Source organism: Amblyomma maculatum, chromosome 9 (genome assembly GCF_055883805.1).
Source record: "Amblyomma maculatum isolate TAMU_Amacu chromosome 9, ASM5588380v1, whole genome shotgun sequence".
Classification (NCBI taxonomy): Eukaryota; Metazoa; Arthropoda; class Arachnida; order Ixodida; family Ixodidae; genus Amblyomma; species Amblyomma maculatum.
In genome coordinates, this window is record NC_139352.1 from 4,402,375 (window position 1) to 4,422,135 (window position 19,761).

At 46.4% G+C, this 19,761-nt stretch overlaps 1 protein-coding gene across 2 annotated transcripts in view; it reads right to left on the reverse strand.

The window, feature by feature from the left end:
* LOC146178134 (ABC transporter G family member 23-like) overlaps positions 1–16,039 on the reverse strand; it is a 34,096-nt gene extending 18,057 nt beyond the window's left edge. Inside the window, exons 1-2 of one of the 2 annotated variants that reach the window (XM_084577960.1) lie at positions 15,807–16,039; positions 1,300–1,544 (exon numbers count right to left, since the gene is read on the reverse strand). In XM_084577960.1, the coding sequence (XP_084434086.1) occupies positions 1,300–1,544; positions 15,807–15,845 (284 nt within the window). In that variant the 5' untranslated portion in view covers positions 15,846–16,039. Of the gene's footprint in view, positions 1–1,299; positions 1,778–15,806 lie in introns of those variants that run through there. The other variant, XM_084577959.1, reaches the window with a different exon arrangement.
* Between the last annotated feature and the right edge of the window lie 3,722 nt (positions 16,040–19,761).

Here is a 19,761-nt window from a genome sequence, read left to right on the forward strand (position 1 = left end):
ACAGCAAGAAGTGCATATATATATCGCCAAGCAAAGCTGCTATGGCTACGAATCAGCAGAATGGCACACAAAGCTTCTGCTACGCATAGGCAGCAACGGCAAGGGCGAAAAAAAAATTTTTTTTTGTTAACGCCTCCCATGAGACACCTTCAAGCGGTGTTATTCCGGGTTTAAAGTCTTGAAGCGACTCGTGGGTTACGAGGGACGCCGTAGTCGAGTGCTCTGGATTAGAGCTCACTTCGCATGCGGGTTGCGGCTGGCATTCGACACCGCTACCATGAGATTAGACCACCGCGACAAGACTCTTGGCAGGGCTACTTATTTCATGTCGTTGTTCGCTTATTCTGCACTTCGATGGAGGCGAAACGAAGTGGCGTCCGTGTGCTGTGCGATGTCAGCGCACGTTAAAGATCCCCAGGTGGTCGAAATTACGCCGTAGCCCTCCACTACGGCCCCCCTTTCTCTCTATCCACTTTCACTCCCACCTTCATCCCTTCCCTTACTGCGTGGTTCAGGTGTCCACAGAGCAAGTGTGACAGATACTGCGCCTTTCCCTTCCTATGAACCAACCAACCAATCTGCACTTTGCCAAGTAGGCGGTATTGTAGCGCGTTGATCCTCGCGCGGGAAAGAAAAAACAGCGCGTTGTAATCTAGTGAAAGCATGCGAATAGCATCAGCTATAATGCAAATACCGTCATGACGTTGCAATATGTGCCTATCTGCGATGCAGCTGGTATAAGACGATCGGATTTGTCACGCACTTAGATGAGTGAGACTGCAAGTAAGCACGCAACGACGGTGTTATGAACAAAAAAATACGATTTGTTGATCACAATGATGCGATAAACTTACAATTAGGAGTCTAAAATGCTACCCTGATGCGCCAGGCCGATGACACGTTAAAAGGACTGTCCTTCCCCCTCTCTAACATTCCGACAATCGTTTTTAGCGTCGACCGCATTGCATGCGGCGCTAATTATTACCTCAAATGTGGATTTGAGTGCTTTTGCGGACGAAACACCCAGCATCGGTAGCTTGATATCTGACTGCTTCCATCGCCACACCCATCTCTGCTTTAAGAAACGAACGACAGCCTGCAAGGCTCGTTTAGCCCGTGTAACTACGCAGTCATATAGCCCGAATCGCTTTGGGACGTTAAATTCCACAATCCAAACCAGCCTCTTGTAAACAGATTCTTAAAAACTCTCCCGAATCGCGACATTGAAAGAAAAGTCGTCGCGGAAGGTACGTGCCCAGGAGGAGCCGTTCGCGACTAGAAACGAAACGGTGTACTCACATCTTGCCTTCGGGCAGGCTGAGGTCGATGCCCCTGAGTGTCTCGACGGCGTTGTTGCCGCGACCGTAGGAGATACGCAATCCTCGGACGTCCACGGCCAACCTGGAGGTCGGAGATGACCTGGCGAACGACGTCACCTTGCCGTTGGAAGCCGTGAGCATGGGCATCGGTGGCGCGAGGGACGCCGCCGAAGCGTTCTGAGGCACCGTGGTCCCCTTGCCGTTGATATGTCCGGGTGGCGGGAACTGCGAAGCCAGAACAGAGCCATCGCCGTTGCAGAAGGAGGGACCCCGTATCCGGGCTTCGGGGATCCTGGACACATCTAGAGCGTGGCGGCGGCTGCTGCCGGCTGCAGCGCACGACGACGCGCGTCCCTTCTTGGCCGCTCCGGGCCGGTCCGAGCTGTGGTGGTGGTAGCCGCGTTGCAGCCGACCGCCCGAGTGCATGCTAGGCCAGGCCCGGCTCGCCACTGAACTAATGACCCAGAAGCCCCGCGCCGCCGCCGAGGGGTCCGCAAAGCCGTACACCGAGAACCCTCCTCTCTCTCTGCGCCGCCGAGCGGTCTTCTCTTCGTCGGGACCTGCCTGTACCTCCTCGCGGATTTACCGCTGCTCGAAGGGGGCTGCATTCCGTAGCGGGCCGCGCTAACGGCTGGCTGCTCGCCGCCGCGAGCGTGCACTTGGCCGAGACCGCACGCAGTAGTGTCGTTGCTGCTCGCCGGCACAACACCGCGTCGCTTCGTCGTCTGTCTAGCGGGCGTGAAGTGTCTCGCGGGCTTTGTCGCTTTTCAGAAAAGCGACGTTTCGCGTGCCATCCAGGCGGATTTTGAAATTCTACGGAGAAGAGCGGAGGTTCTACTGGACGTGCTTTTTGAAGAGGGGTGAGGGATCGTACTGGAAAGCGCGGGGGCGGTGGTTTGTACCCGTGCTTGACCGCTCCCCCCTCAGTGACGTCATGCAATGCCTCACTGACTGCATCACGTAGAAAACATGCTTGGCCACTACCTAGTCCTCTGACTCGTGTCATTCGAAGTATAGTGGGCTCCGTGACGCTACCTGCACAAGACTGCATCGCATGACCTCATCCTGTGTCGTGTCTTCGACCACCCTCCTCTTGTGCCAGCTACATCCACTTTATCCGCGCGAACACCCCCAATCTCACCCGCCCGCATAATAATCTGCTCTCCCCTTCTACTTTTGTCTTCTCTTGGAATGCAGCCAGATTTCCCTGATGGGCATAAGTTATATTACCTTCACATTACATATACTGCCCATCGCTTCTGTATTCGATCAGAACACATACCTAGCCACATGCAATATACACTTTTTGAACACTTCTATTTTTCCACAGCGAAACGAAGGGCAATAGACAATTCTTAAACGCCTTATATACAGAGAGAAAAGGGAGAGCAGGAGGACAATCTCATTCCTCAATAGGAAATATATCTTTTCAATGTGGACGCCTATTCCCCAAACCCACCTCACCTCTTTAAATTCGCCCCTATGATGTCAAAAATTGATATCGCGTACGATCAAAGTTAGGAGAGAGGGTCAACGCTGAACAATGAAAGTCACGCTACTCATTCTTAGCGCTCACTTGTCAGACCCGACAATAACAACACTCCTTATATCAACTTTTGGTAACGAAAAAAAAAAAATGCGCGGCGATGTGCAGGTCACTGATTCCACACTTATTCTAAAGTGGAGCCCCCATAATATTTACGTCGCGCCACTTTTCGAACACATCCGAATTCTCACGGTCAGCGAACTAATCAGACAACCTGGGATCTATTGCATCTCCCTAGTCGAATGCTAACGATTTCTTTGTGCAATTATAGTCGGCGGACACTCGCGGAATGTCGCAGAAGTGGCAGCGACGTTAATCTGACGTGCTCTTTCACCTCGGCACCGATCGCATCGGTTTGGTGGCACGACCAGGCGGCGCTTACTGTTCCCTTTGTTGCTTTGCAGTTTCGTTCCGTGGGCGATATACAGTTCACGAGACGAACGAAGACAACACAAGCGCTGAAACAGCGCGAGAAAACGAGACGAAGATAGACACAACACCACCGCAAAGAATCGCTGTCTAACTATGAATCGATATACAGTTGATACTACAATGCCAAGGGCGCGTTATGTACCTTGATCCTTTGCTGCGCTACGTTAATTGTCAAAACTGTCCTTGTTTCTTCAGAGGCAGTAGGTGATATGGCGGGGTGTTTTCTCACCAGCATAAATTTTATTTCTTTTTTTTTTATATTGCGAAAGCAATACTACTCTAGGTTTCGAGCCTTCAGCGTAGTGCGGCGGTAGCCACATCTTACCAACGTGACGCTGTGACGTCACACCCCACGTGACACTAGGGTGAGAGCTGGGCTACCAACTCAAAAGCAAGGCCCCTTTGTGCTATGCGATGTCAGTGCACTTTAAAGGATCCCAGGTGGCCGAAATTCGCGGAGCCCTCCACTGGGCGCCTCTCATAGGCTGAGTCGCTTTGGGACGTTAAACCGCATAAACCAAACTATCTTATCCGCTGCAAGTGTTTTTATTGCGAAAGCAACACTACTCTAGGTTTCGAATAATGAATAACTAAGGCACGTTCATACGGCTTGGTTAAAGCGGGGCTTTGTATGTGGGCTGATGAAAAAGAAAAAGAATGCTCAGTCACCCGCAGCTCATGCTTTCGTTCAATATTTATTTCAGCAGCGTTGAACCCATGTAATTTTTTCCGATTTCTTTTGTGGGGAAGGGCGCCTCTCACAAGAAGGCATCTTGCTTTCTGGTTTCGGGTGGGTGTGTGGTTGGTGGCGGATGAAAGTGGCCGAGACTTCATCATCCTCAGCCTGACTATGCCCAATGCAGAGCGAAGGCCTCTCCCATATTCCTCCAATCAACCCGGTCCTGTGCGAGCTGCATCCACTTGACCCCTGCGAACTTCTTGACCTCATCCGCCCACCTAATTTTCTGCCGCCCCTGCTAAGCTTTCCTTCCTTTGGAATCCAGTTGTTCTAAGCGACCATCGGTTATCCCTTCTTCGCGCTACACATACTTATTGCTACATCACGCTACATGGCGAAGACTTATTGATGGCTTTATGCACATGTTACCGTCGTGCATAGTGCAGAGCGGAACGGCAAAGAAATGTTGCGTGTCCCTAAAAACAACAATTGAAGTTTCTACGCGCCATTTCTAGGAAAGACTTCACGCCCACTTCGTATACTAAAGTAAGGATTTCTGATGATGCAGTCTGTGCTTCTATACTCTGGACTTTTATACTCTGATCCTTGCAAAGCTCAAATACGTTTACACTGTGCGCACACAACCTGAAAACACGCTTACACAAAGGGAAGAGCATCAAGTTGTAATATTGATGAAACGTCGTACTTTCTTGCGCCGTGAGTGGATCATCTGTTTTTTGCATGAAGTCGTACGTGGATCCAATAACAAGAAAGTCGGATTCTAAGATCGCTGTTGCGCCGTGAATTTGTTGCGGCAGTACTCCCAGGTTGTCCGATCTATCAGCACCAGGTAACTTTACAAGGAAGCACCTGATGCCAGGGGAGCCGACAAGAAGTTTCCCAACGCCCATGCCGTAGAAGAATCACTGGTGTCATTAAGACGAAGAATGAAAGATGCCGATTTTCATCCCTCGAGGAACGCAAACCGCGTCTGCAAGTGGTATCAGTGTTGATGAAGTGAAGAATGATTTATATATAAAAAAAAGATCACAATGTTTTTGAACATTATCGACGATTGTCAATCTTGTTGAAGTTGTCATTGAACGTGTTCGAAAACCTTTAGATATCTGTCTACTATTAAGGATCCCCATTGTACCTGACTCGCCTTGCAAAGGAATTTCGTTGTTAGGCATTTTGAACGAGCTGTCTGACGATCACTGCGTTTTCGCCACCAGTCGCTTGCCATATATTCCCTTCAAGATGAATTGGAAGAAAGTATTGATAACGACAAGAAAGGGACTGTGAATTTGATTAAAAAAAAAAAAACTCACTACTACTATAGTAACCAGTGCAGGTGCATGTAACAGCGTTCGCATGTATTCTAAGCAAAATATCGCTTCGAGGGAGTTTTTTTTTTCTTTTTTTTTGATGAAAATGTACCAGTGCGGAGAAAAGTAACGGAGCACGCTATTTGCTTCAAAATTTTTTGACGTGCTGCATAATTGAAACTGCAGTCGTGGTATGTGAGAACCGGCAGTAGACGCCAGTGCCCTTCACTTGGACAAATATTGTTTTCTTATCCCCAGTGCAGAAGGCGCGATTTTGATTTGACCGGAAAAGCGTGTTCTATTTACTTCCGCACCTGTACATTAACTTTGCCCGTGCAAGGGCTGTCCGAAATTTGTGCTTATATACTCAAATGTGAGCAGAAATTGACCCTTATTCTGATGTCACTTCAGTATGTTTCTCACATAGTTAAACATCTGTAGCCACATAAATACACTGCGATGCTGATTCTTGATGAAATTCATATCAAACCCTGTCTTGGTTACAAGGATAGGAACATATGTGAGGCTGCGGTCGATTCGAACGAGGCAGCCATACCAGTGCAGATATTTCTGTTAAACTTCTGCGCAGCTGATACAATGAAATGGCATACATTATTCTAGCGAAAACCTTGCAGGGTGACAACCTTCAGGTAATTCTCAAAAATATGATCTTGTACTGAGAAGAGATTGGATACAGGGTCGTAGCCATTGCCTATGATAGCTGGCTAACAGGAAGGCAATGATGATTTTCCTACTAAAGCTTAGCACCGTTTGTCCACATCAGGCAGCCCTAGCTAGCTCAGTATTTTACATAGACACTGTGCACCTCCTTAAACGCACAATGAATAACTTGCCGAGTCAGAACGTAGGGACTCACTTTTTCTACCCGCGCTTTGAGCTTTCGAACAATGATGTTCATTCGTAATGACTGTCTTGTTTGAGAGATTTACGTAGTCATATGTACTGCTTATTCACTGGTATGATTTGACGTTCGAAGCACTTAACCTGGGCAAATCGGAACGACAAACAGGTGAAACAGTTAGTGCAGATTTTTTATTCGCGCGTAGCCGAAACTCTGGCAGCTCGCACTGTAGTAAAGTAGATTTTTCATAAGCACCAACAGCAGAAATGTTCGCCAAAATAATTCCCCGCTGGTGGAATATTGTGAGTGTAAAGACACCAAGCGAAGGCCTTCATAGTTGTAATGTGTACGAAGGACTCACGTCCTACCATACAGGTAATACGAAAGTAGCTTTTCTCGAAGTTTTCATTACGTGGCTAGACGTGTGGGAATTTTATGGCCGAGAGATTGGAAAAATGCTCCATCAATGAGGTCCAATTTAAGTCCATCCTGCTGGACATCCTCCCAGTAGTCGTTTTGAGCACTACCTGCAAATGGCTGGTGGACAATACCAAGAAAATATTCGACAGTTTTTAGGACTGAAGGCAAGATCTGCCGTCACAATCCCTTTCCAAGGAGGAGAAACGATGACCTCAGAGGCATCAAAAAGATAAGCAGAATCAGATATCAGGGCACCTCCTTCAATGTTCATGTTGGTGACGCTAACCCTGGTTGGGCTCAGAGTGCGAATGCCAGCTACTGGTTTGTTTGTGGTGCAGTGTACATGGTATGCTCAAAGTCCTCAAGGGTTAAGGCTGGTGACAGCGCACATGGTTGTTACTGTAAAGGAGACAGACATGGAAGAGTACATCCATTCCGTAATCACAGAACTTAAGGTGGCCTCAAATTTCCATCTTCCCTTGTGGCTACAACCGTCGCAAGGAACTATGACAGAGGTTGTAGTTAAAAGTACTAGTGCAGCAGACACAAGGGCTGATCAGATGCATGTCTTCGGGCAAATGGTGCTAAAACCACCGCCGAGGCTTGTGGACAAGTGAAAATGGGCTCGCCGACGTGCTCTTTGACGAACTTTGCCACTAATTGCAGGAAATCTTGCGCAAACAAAGGATTCAATGGAAAATTGGAAAGAAGATAATAAAAAAAAAAGAAGCCCAAATTTTTCTCGGAAGGTAATATTTCCTACAAAATCTCTTCTCCAGTCTTGTGTTGAAGTTAGTTGCGCGAAATGAGTTTTCACGCTGACTTTGTTTGAACACCACAGCCCGCAAGAGCGCGTGAGCGCAAGTAAATTTCAAACGTTTCATACCTGAATTCGTTGCCATCGACCCGTTCCTCGCGTCTAGCACAAACCTTTTATCTCGTCAAACAAAGAATAAACAAAAATACAATAATAAAAACAACATGTCACAGAATACATGTCCACACCAGTAAAGTGAAGAGCACTCTATTATTTAAACGGAAAATACTCTAGGACCTTGTACAGAACCACCACAAATCAAAGCAGTTAAGGCTCTATTGAAGTTTTTAAAGGACTCCGGGTTGCGTTCGAAGGTAAATTTTAAATGTGCGTCCTCTGTCCCTTTAACTTAGTGGACCATGAACACAAAAATCTCATTTCATCGCTGCTCTTTTTTTTTTACTTTTTCTCCCTTTTTTCCTCCCCCTCGTGTAGGGTAGCCTTGAAAATACAATACTCTCTATACATAAGTGACCCGAGAAGCAGTTTAGGATGGCGCCCTTCATGAGTAAAAACTAGCGCATTGTTTTCAAGGTTGACGCGGAGGAAGTATACACTCGTGATAGCTTCCCGAGGTGGAAACAAACAAACAAAACCGTCGTAAGTAATAAAAGCACATTTTTTTTTTTAATCGGTGCACAGTGCGACAAGTCCTGCTGTGCAACAGTTCACGGCGTTCAAAATCACAGCACACCAATATAATATGTGTTGGTTCACATAATATCAGCATGTGTGCAAACACCAGCACCCCATCAAACTACTTGCGTGGTGGTGAATTAATAAGAGACACAATCTCCCCAGTACTATTCACAGCTTGCTTAGAGGAAGTTAGGGATAAGGGTAGATGGAGAATACCTCAGTAATACCTCCATCTGTATAGCACCTGATGGAAATAAAGATTTATTTATTATTTATTTATTTAATCTACGATTTGCTGATGACATTGCCTTGCTAAGCAACTCGGGGGATAAACTGCAAATCATGATTGATGACCTAGACAGGAAAAGTAGAAAGGTAGGCTTGAAAATCAATATGCAGAAGACTAAGGTAATGTTCAACAGCCTCGGGAAGGAACAGCAGTTTACATTAGGTAGCGAAATACTGTAAGTAGTAGGCGAATATGTCTACTTAGGACAGGTAGTAACCACAGATCCGGACCATGAAAAGGAAATAACAAGAAGAATAAGATTGGGATGGAGCGCATTTGGCAAGCACTCGCAGATTATGACTAGCAGCTTACCGGTATCGCTCAAGAGGAAAGTATACAACTGTTGCATCTTGCCTGTACTCACCTATGGGGCTGAAACGTGGAGGCTAACTAAGAGAGTTCTACTTAAGTTGAGGACAACCCAGAGAGCTATGAAACGAAAAATGGTAGGGGTAATATTAAGAGATAGGAAGCGTGCAGAGTGGATCAGAGAAATAACTCAAGTTACATTCTTGTGGAAATTAGGAAAAAGAAATGGGCATGGGCAGGACACGTAGTGCGAAGAGAGGATAACCGATTGTCGCTTAGGATAACAAACTGGATTTCAAGGGTTTGAAAGCGTAGCAGGGGGCGGCAGAAAGTTAGGTGGGCTGATGAGGTTAAGAAGTTCGCAGGGGTCAAGTGGATGCAGCTAGCACAGAACCGGGTTAAGTGGAGAAATATGGGAGAGGCCTTCGCTCTGCAGTGGGTATAGTCAGGCTGATGATGATGATGAATGATTAAGGTACGCGGCTACCTTAGCGACCTGAGCTTACCGTGCGCATTTAAGGGCGTGCAGCAGTGCACGTGAGGTGGCGTGAATGGCGACAAGGGGGAGATATCGATGCAAGTCAGGGCTATTCCAAGTACGCGGTTTGGGGTCCGTAGCATGAATGACCTGAAATCGCGGTAGTCAAAAACCAGTCCATATCATGCCAAGTAAAACGGCAGTGATATGCGTCGCACTTACCGTCAGTCCTAAACATAAGCGTTAATAGCAGCTTGTTTGCTGACAAATGAGCAACGTTTGTTCCTGAACTAGTTGGTTCATGTTTTCAAGACAGAATTCCTTTTAGCGTCACATAAGTGTCATGTTGTTAGTACATGTGCTACGCTAAAAACAATTCTGCTGATAACTATCGACTACTAACTAGACCCAGTATAACGACCATAACCTACAGATCTATTAGCTCCTATAGAACAGCCCCTAACCCTGCAAATTGTTACACCTCTTTCTAATAGTATTCGCCATTAACCATCTTGTCTGAGTCCAAGTAATAACATACCACCCTACATTTTAGCTCAGCAAGGTGGTTTATTAATCCCTGGCGGAGACACAAAACATTGACGATGAGACTCATCACGCCACTGCATGCTCTGCTGTTAATACCCCAAACGAACAGATCAACAGCAAGAAATAAACGATTACCTAGAGCGCAAACGCACCCCCCCCCCCCTCCAGAACAAAAATACTTGCTAGATGTGCGTAATATTCATGCATTTCGCTCGGTTTTAAAGTGAAATGATGCATTAGTGGCGAATTGATATTCTTTTGCCTTTTCTCCTCATGACCCCTCCCTTTCCTCATACTGTCTTCTCGCTCTAACTTTTACTTCGTCACCACAGTTCAGGTGCCTCAGTGGTCGATGGAATATGCTGCGGCTGGCAAGAATCTTTTCTTTCCCTTCTTATCTTCTTTTATTAAACATGTATTACTATCATAACTGCAAGTACTTACGGGTGTGCCAATAAGGCGCTCTGCCAGAAACGCGAGAGCCAACTTGACGTAATCGCACAGCTAACACTGGGGTTCAGTATCGTTTGTGCGCGCTGTCAGTAAGCGCGAAAAACAAATGACATTATCTGCATGACAGCCTCTATGCGCGTTACGAATGTGGCATAGTACGGTTGCTTGCAAAATCTTCAGTTTGCACGTGCAGCTGCAATGGACATGAGGGAAGCGTTGCACTGCTCTATTGTGCTCCATTTCTGCCGAGCTAGACACCGCGTCCTGCTGAAGAGAGCGCCGGCTCTGCACTGCACGATCGAGGAAGCAGCGGCGATGCAGGGGAAGAGTAGGTGGAGAGGAAAAAACCGGTCAGTTGGCCCGATGCGGTGCCGCCGAAAACGACTGTCTTCCCCCCCCCCCCCCCCCCCCCCCCCTTGAACGAATGGTGATCCCAGGCGAGCGCTCTGGTTTCCCCGAGCTGACGTCAGGGGCGATATAATGGTCCCATCTTCGCGACCATCTCCACACTTCCGGCCAGATTTCATCGCCTTGGGCGAGTCGACTGCGCTCTTCTTGTTCGCTGCGCATTGATTTCCAGTCTTGTTTTGAAGAGCGCCGTCATCGGCTAGGCTTCAGTTTTAGCGCAATTAAGTCGGGTCTGACAATTTTCAACGGCTCAACTGATCAGGGTCTTAAAATATAAGGCCATGAAATACCCAGATTAACAGAATATAAATATCTCGGGGTATGGGTAAACGAAGAATCGGCATACATTGAAAAGTATAAGCAATCACTTAAGGCAAAAGGGCGAAGAAATGCCGGGATAATGAAGCATAGGGCATTGTGGGGATACAACAGGTATGAGGTTTTGAGGGGCATTATGGTGCCTGGGCTTACTTTCGGAAATATGGTTTGGTGCCGAAAATCGGAGGTAAAGTCTACATTAGAAATAAATCAGAGAGCCGTCGGACGATTAGCACTAGGTGCCCACGGCAAAACCAAAAATGAGGCGCTACAGGGAGATATGGGCTGGTGATCTTTCAATGTACGGGATGCTCAGAGTAAAATATTATATGAGAAACGCCTGAGGAAATTGGACAGTAACAGATGGGCAGCTAAAGTATTTAAATGCGTGTACTTAAAAAGCGTTGACTCACAATGAAGGAAAAGAACTAGGAAACTAACTAGTAAGTATGCTAGTAACAAGGATGGAGAAATAAAGAGCATTAAGCAACAGGTGAAAAACACAGAAGGTAAAAATTGGATAAATTCGATGGAAAAGAAACAGAGTGTGGAATTATACCGAAAGTGGAAAACGCAGATCAGGAAGGAAGATTTCTTTGATAACTCAAGAGGCAGTGCCCTACTTTTTGAAGCTAGATCAGGGTGCCTTAGAACACGCAACTGCAAAAAGAAATTTAACAATGGAGATGACGCATGTGCTGTATGTGGTAACTCCAGTGAAACAATTGACCATATTATACTCGAATGTAATGGTATCCATCCGGAAGTCGATGCAGGCGCAGTCACTGTTCCTGACGCTCTGGGGTTTAGAGATACCTGTGGCCTGGTGAATAAACTGGTGGTGGAAGCTAGCAAAAAACAATTGGAAGATTTGTGGCTTAAAAACAGAAAAGTGACATAATGTTAGTAATGTAGAAACAAAATTCAATAAATAAAATTATGGTATAGTTAACCAATCTAAAACAATAATTGAAATATAGGGAGAAATCGTGGAAATCACGAAGATAGATGATGATTGTGTTAGTAGTGCTTCGGTGGCTCTAACAGCGAAGGAAATGAGGTTTCTGAATGCAAGGCAATGACGCCGCGCTGTTGTCATCCGCAGCTGGAGATATTATGTATCTTTGGTTATCAGTGTCTTCACGTTTTCTTTTGTTGTTTGTTCCATGTATATATTTTCGCAGGACAAGCAATAAAGCGAGTTGAAAGTCAGCGCTCGTTTGTGTACTTCGTTCGTCCTCGTCTTTTTTGTGCTGTTTACCCTTAATAGGGAGAAAAATGAGCATGATACCAACTGCTACCACCCCGTTTCAAAAAGTATGCTCCTATATTCTATCCATCCATCCCAATAGGCACGCACAGTTTCTTTCGTAATGCCAAGGCATGACGAAATAATGCGTCCATGCCTAAACCGATTATCTCTACCTGCAAAGGCCAAGCAAGGAGTGGAGATAAAGCGCAGTAAGCTTGGCTTTTGTCCGTACGCGGGCCTATGTTCTGTGGAGTGAATAGTTTCTTTCACAGGAATTCACTCGGGAGACCTATTATCGCTAACAACATGCAAAGGCAACAATCTTCGCTCTCTGGCGTAACATGGGGAGACGTCTCGGAAAGAAAAAAAAAAACGGGGGACAGCGTTTTTAAGAATAGAGGGCACGTACCCAGATTGAACGTCGCACCCCTCGCCTTTCCAGCGCACGCGCACTTCCGCCGCATAATTACTTTATCTCCCTAACCGATATGGTCCCTCTATACTAACTAATGGCTGCCTCAATATGCTTGCTGTTTTTGCATATCAATGTTCAGACACGGGCACAGTCTTTATTTACCGCATGACACTCGAGCCCACTTGCCAATTCTAAAGATTCCTCGATTCCCTACGGATGGCGTGTCTCGGTCCCGATTCGCATGTCAGGCCAATTTTTCCTTCACCACTATTAATTTATTTTGCATTTTTACATGTGCAATGATGTTTACTTATGTTGCCGCCACAACCAATTTACCTGAGGTTTTATTCATTTTAATTCTGTATGGACCCTCCCGCGGACCATGCCGTTTTTCCACTCACACCAACGACGCTACCGTAATGTCGCCGACAGCCTAGTTTTTCTCTGATTAGGACCCTTATAGCTATAGCATCGGAATGAAAGCATGGAAAAAAGAACAGCTAGTTTATATATAGTGATATAAAAGTTGTGTCAGAGACCACAGCTAACACTATAACGTGATGTATATGATCGCAATCACAGCAACTGTGCACTACCCATGGAAGAAATATTTTGCCCCTAACCGATTTTTTTTAGGCAGCTGTTTCTGCGAAAACTTAACGAAGAAAAACATAAAAACGGCTAAACAAAGCAGGCAAACATAAGCAACGGCTCCACATTGCATCGCCCAGGAAGCGCAATCTGTTGCATAAATTAAGAGTCAAATTGTACATGTCTCTTAGTGCGGGGCCACCATTGACTCTTGACGCAGCGGTCAAACAGGCTTCTTTACAAGCTGATGGCACCTCACGCGTTGTGTGCACCGAGGAGGCCAGGAAAAAGGAATGCTGTTACTTGACCATTTATCAAAGAGCATGAATGGTTGGTTTGGTTTGGTTTGTGGGGTTTAACGTCCCAAAGCGACTCAGGCTATGAGAGACGCCGTAGTGGAGGACTCCGGAAATTTCGACCACCTGGGGTTCTTTAACGTGCACTGACATCGCACAGCACACGGGCGCATTGCTTTTCGCCTCCATCGAAAAGCGGCCGCCGAGGCCGCGTGAAAAAGACGCGGACGGGCGCTGAACTTACAACAGCGTTTATTTTGGAAGAATTCATTGTTATATACATTCTGTACAGCCATGGCTATCGTTCAAGGATGCAAAATAGGTCAGCTCTTTTTGGCAAAGGGTGATACTGACACAGCCCTCTCCCAGACTACACATCTGTTCAGATTCTGCGATTTCTCTTCTGATGCGTTCTTTGCTCTTGTTACGGAGGTGCTATCAAGTGCAAGTGAACAATCCCGGCAGGTAATACAATGACTTGTGAGGAAAACTTCAAAGTCTTCCCTCGTGCGCTTTTTTTACGTTCCTGGAATTCTCTCATAACCTCGTTCATACATCTCCCAGTTTGCCCAACATAAGTGTTTTCCACAATTTAAAGGACTTTGGTAAACTACATCTTCTGTGCATTCAACAAAAGGCCGACGCTTCGGAACAATTTTCGACTATCGAGTGGTTTTTAACTTGGTCCGATGTACAGTACTCACGGATTGAAATAGGACACTCGGAGCGCGTGGCCGTCGCTGCATGCAAGGCAGTGTGGTAAACAACAGGCCGGCTTATTGGTGACCGGAAGGAGCAGTTCTGCTTTTTAGATGTTCTCCCCCTCGCGCTATACCACAATGCAGCACCTTGGTTCCATGAGCATCCACGGGCGGCGCTGGATGCAGCGACGGCCACGCGCTCCGAGTGTCCTATTTCAATCCGTGAGTACTGTACACCACATTCTTTCCTTTGTATCCCGTCTATCGATGTGCGACCAGCGTGGGAAGAGGTTTTGATCACGCGTGACATCGTCGTCAGTACCAAAACGCGTTAGCCACGACATGCACGTTGAAAGGACTGCAGCTGCAGACAAACAAGCAGTACACAGCTTGTTCGTTGCTTAAAGGTGTCGTGATACAAGCTACGTCAGGCTTTGAACACGTCATGCAAACGCGCAAATTTCTGTTTTAATTTCGTTCTCTAACAGACAACCACTCTGACGTTGTAGCGGTCCGAAAGCTAGAAACTGGCACGAAATGACAGTGACGTGGCGTTGCAGTGGACTTCGCCTGCTGGGATACACATGATGAAAGTCTGCATGGCAAAAGCCTGGTGGACACGCTTGTGAACATATAGCAGACCATGCCGTCTCTAAACGACCGGTGCCGAGAGCGGTGAAAACCATGACAATTTTGCTGATCCACCCCACGCGTTTACGCACTTTTAGCATGCAAATGGGCAGTTTCAGAACAGGGTCGGGGCGGATATGGGGACGTCAACCGCACCCTTCCACGTTAGCATTCAGTGGAAGTGCACTGCGCTATTTTAAAGCTCACTATATTATTGTTGACGAGGAGAAGTAAAACAGTGGGCCTCTCGACATCTTACGGCCTGCTCCTGTCTCGCGAATAAGAGAAAACCTACAACACCGGCTACAGAGGATCGTCAGCCATCGAATCTCTTCACTCGTCACGCCGGCCAAATCAGAAGGAGGGGCACAATTCTATTATATGACAAAAGGCTCGATATGTGGCTTCATGGCATCCTTGTCGAAGCTGTCGGCAGGTGCCAGACAAAATTGAAGGCTAGCAGCAAGCACATCCTGGTCCAATCCCCCCACTTTTATAGACACGTCATTTTCGTCGATGCCCACATCGCTACACTGAGCAGGTTTTTTCTTTTGTTTTGTTTTTTTGCAACAAGGCAGAAAAGTCACAGCCCAATATCCGTCGTGACATTACGTAGAACACGTGAGTACACTGACCGCTGCAACTTTCCACGTATGAACATTCTAGGCCAAGCCGACAGAATTTCCCGCCACTGCGACCGTTCTGCATGCCTCAAACCAACGTTACTAGATTATCTGGCAACGTTGCCTGAAATTGCTTGTGTGTGAGGGCAACAACCATGGAAACCGGAAGACCGAGTGAATTAAAGCAGTGCATGGAAACCGGAAGACCGAGTGAATTAAAGCAGTGCGTCATGAGTGATCCTAGCCAATACAAGCGGGAACTAGCATGACATGTGCTCTGACCACCAGGACTTCCTTTGCGGGCACTGACATCGCACGACTGCACTTTGTCCTTGCCAGGTGAGGTCGGGGCTCTATACCACGTTCCTCGGATTAGAAGCAGGCGGACGCCGTCACCAGAGAGAATTTACGATGCAATATTGAGCTTAAAACAACACTACGCCTCGTGAATTTACCTGTAGTGGCTCACGCACCACGTTGGTCCAGTTGGCCATCGCCGGACTAGAAGAAACAGTACAGGGTGTGCAGTTCCGGGAACATCCAGCGGCGACAGACTATTCTAGCCACTGTAGACAGACGAAGCGAACGCGACCGCAACCGAGGAAAAAAGCAGCAAACCAGCAATGTGTCCGTCAGCGGCGCTACGGCGCATGTCACCTCACGATAGCACGTGGTCGCGATGCCCTATCGCTAACGAGAGAGGCGAGGAGGAAAGGTCAGTACTGCGTCCGTTTTGTGAAAAGGGCAGGGGTGACCACTCCTTTCCGCTTCCATTTTCGCTCACGTTGAAGAGAGGGGAGCGGCCAAGAAATCCACTTATACTCTGAAGGCTTTGATTAAAGGTTCTAACGCCAGTCTCTGGTGGGAGGAAGTCTGGAAAGGGTGAAGGAGAAAGGATGAAATGGCAGAAAATTTCTTGGAAACCGAAGGGCGGACTCTGTCTGGAAAAAGTTTGGGTGGGGTAGCCATGCCTGTCCTGTGACATCCTTCTGTGGCCATTTTATCAGTCGGCATGGGCTGACCTCATTTCTTTTTTTTTTCAGCCATGAGTAATCATATCTCCCTCGTGCCTAAACTCTTCTCTATCAAGCTGCTGAAAACAAATCGTTGTACTCTCTTGATAACAAGGACAACCAAGAATGTTTCAGTCTGCTCGTCGGGGGCCCCTTCAGTGTCTGCGCGCGTGCGGGAGCTTTGTTTGCAATAGAGCCGATCTCGGTATGAATCCTTCACTCGTGAAAGTGATAAAGCGCAGTAACAGCGGTTGCTGAATATAGGACTAATTTACATCTGTGTCAGCGAACGTGGTCATAAAAGCCGTCAAAATGAATTTCATGCACGCCGTAGCTTATAGTGGCGCTGTCCTTCAACGCTTTTTTTTTTTTACTGTGGTACTCAAACGACGAAGCGTAATGCCAGTCAAAGCGCCGAAATAAAACTTAGAAATGTAAGCAGGAGCTTTGAAGAGCGAATATTCTGCTGAAAGTATAAAAGGGCGAATGGTGTCCGGGATGAAAAAAGAAAATGCACTTTGTATTCGAGGCACCACATCCAAGCATCCGTTTATTATCACGTTTATTTCTTCAACCATCAATAATTTCCCTGACGAGGCGCTTTTGAAAAGGCGTGTCACAAAAGGGCTCAAAACTAGAACGACTACCCTACAGTGAAATATGCAAGCTCCAAAAAAGCTAGTGCAGAAATGATTTAAGGTGTATCTAATAAACAACACGCAAGAATAAGGGGCTTTAGAATAAAACGGCGTTGGTGTTTTCACTCGCTAGCGGCAACATAAGCCACGAGGAATGTTTTCCGCACTTGCTGCGATATTTCGAAAATACTTTAGCGTGAAACTAATAGATCTGTTATCAGCGTTTTAATTTTTACTTGTGTTGGCTATCTCAAAGCGGGCAAAAATTTTTATCATGCATATTATATGCATGATAAAAATTTGGGAACGACGGAGTTGCCTTATAAGCAATGTCGGGCAGGACGAATTCTTGGTAAGCGCGCCACAAAAGATATTTTAACCTGCAGTATTAAATTACTTCCTCTCCCACTGAACTTGCTGGCTGCTGTGAGTCGTGATAGCCCAACCTCACTGATAGCCACGCTATCACCAGTAAAGAGCTATAGAATTAGGGCACCCAGTGTTGGTGCACATTGTCCACATTTATACGATTTTAAAGTAGTTAAGATAAGTTGGACATGCTGCGAAAGTTTTTTCGCACAGATGGAAGTTGAAGGTGACGACGACGTGAAACCCATAGCGACAGAATGTGTTGCAGTGTGTGTGTGTGTGGGGGGGGGGGGGGGGGAGGGGGGGGGTTATCGGCTCACGCTAGAGAGAAAAAAAGTGGCGATAGCTGCGACCATTTTCGCTTCCCACGAGAAATTACCTGGGTTCTAATCAACTCCGCTCTGATTTTTTTATTCAGTGTGAAAGAACCACAACGGACACGCAAGCTTCACACGATTCGATTGGCGGTTTACCTTGGTTAGACAGATGATACCTTCTGAAAGCACTGAATTACACGCGCAAGGACACGTGAACTACGACGTCACGATTTGGCGGGCAAAACAGCAGTCAGGCACAGTCAAGATCGTTGCTCGGCTCTGGCGATCGTGTGAGCGCTTTAAAGATGTAAACAATGCGGTTTTCATAAATAGTTCTTTTTACCAGGTCAAAGTCTCCGTGGTTGACGTCACCGGCGCATATGAGACTGCCGCGAGATAGGAAAAGTTTCCTAGGCAGAGAGGAATGATGTTCCGTGCCGTAACCGAAAATTCCATTCAGGGATCTCAAATGCATTTGAGGCACTTTCTATCTGCCGGTCTTTGAGCAGTGCCTATTTCTGTGCGGTGTTTGATTTGCGACGGAACAGCGCAGAACAACGGGATATTAGAGTCTCGATGTTCTACGCTGTTCCGTGTCACAAATTAATAACCAACATGCCCAAGCAGCTGTCGTGATGTTTGATTGCATTTTTGTTTAACCGTGCAGTTGATGGTAGCAATTGCAGACGAATGCGCCAACATTTGCGGTGTATTCCTCTTTCGTGTCTTTATGTTGCCTCTGCCAAGTGGGCCAAGAAGTGCTAACACACGAGAGAGCTTGAAAAGTGCTGTAAGTTTAGTTCCAAACTTTATTCAATCACAATGTGCATATTTTTGATGTATGAAGAGAAAGGGAGCATGTAAACACGAACTCTCGCGCGTGCACTTCAAGCTGGCATCTGCTCAACGTGACTACCGTACTTACTCCTAAATCGCTCAACCCGTCGTGTTCGACGATGTCCCAACAACAGCTTTTTCAGACACATGCACAAGAAAAACACGATGGGCACTGTCAGGTGTCTTTCTGGGCCCATGTTTGAAAAAGTAGCCCAGTTTAACTTTCATGAAAGGAAAATTGCTTGAATAACTAGCCCAGCAAAGTGTACTGTTATCCTCGCTTCGGGAACAACATAAAAACGAAGTTAGGGCCGTACCGTCGACTATATGTTGCTCAAAGAAAGCCCACAGTCACCAGCGCAGCATATTGCAAATAGTGTGACGCGTCGTTCAAAAGCGTGCCACAGATGAACCTAAAGGCGCGAAAAAAGAGGGGAAATAGTATAATTTTTTTTTGTTATAATAATAATCGGCGGACAATTTTAAAAGCGCCCACAACGTCACCGCTGTCGCACATCAAGACATTAATCTATCGAGCGAATTCGTGACATTTTTAGACAAAAAAAAATTCTTAATTTATCTGGCTAACCATCGAAATTTTCAGATAGCACGGCGTGCCTTCAATTTTTCTTTTAGGGGAAATCCTAGGTCGTGAATCTCCAAAAAAAGTAAAAGTAAAAAAGTGGCGTGATATGTGACGTGTACAACCATTGCAGGGGGATACAAGTGAAGTTTATATACTGACATCCGATTTCAAAGCATACCTTAATAAAAAGCTGATCAAGAGAATAAATTATAAGCTCACGATTTTGATGCCTTCGGCTTGTTTGGCGCTTTTAGTAAAAGATAAGAAAAAAGAGATACAAGCCTTCCGGTAGACGATTACGTAGACAGTGATGTTTACGGTGCAATCTTTCCACAGCTTGAAAATAAGCTGGTATTGCAAACACACTGCAAAATTTGTATTTTTAAGCAGTGCAGCGCTTTATTCACGCACTTCTTTTCTTGGCGGAACGAGTAAACCGATGATAGGATTTTGTTTTGTCCGTCATAGGCGTCAGTTCGCGGTGCCTTTGCTATGCGGTCAATTCACCGGACAATAAGCGCTGTCATAAAGCAGGCGACCTGAAGCCTTCGAGCAAACGATGAATTGAAGCCACGCTCGCGTGCCAGGATGAGACGCTGATTCTGCGGGCTTCAGTTTCTTTTCGTTTCTCCCACATTGTCTCCACGGTG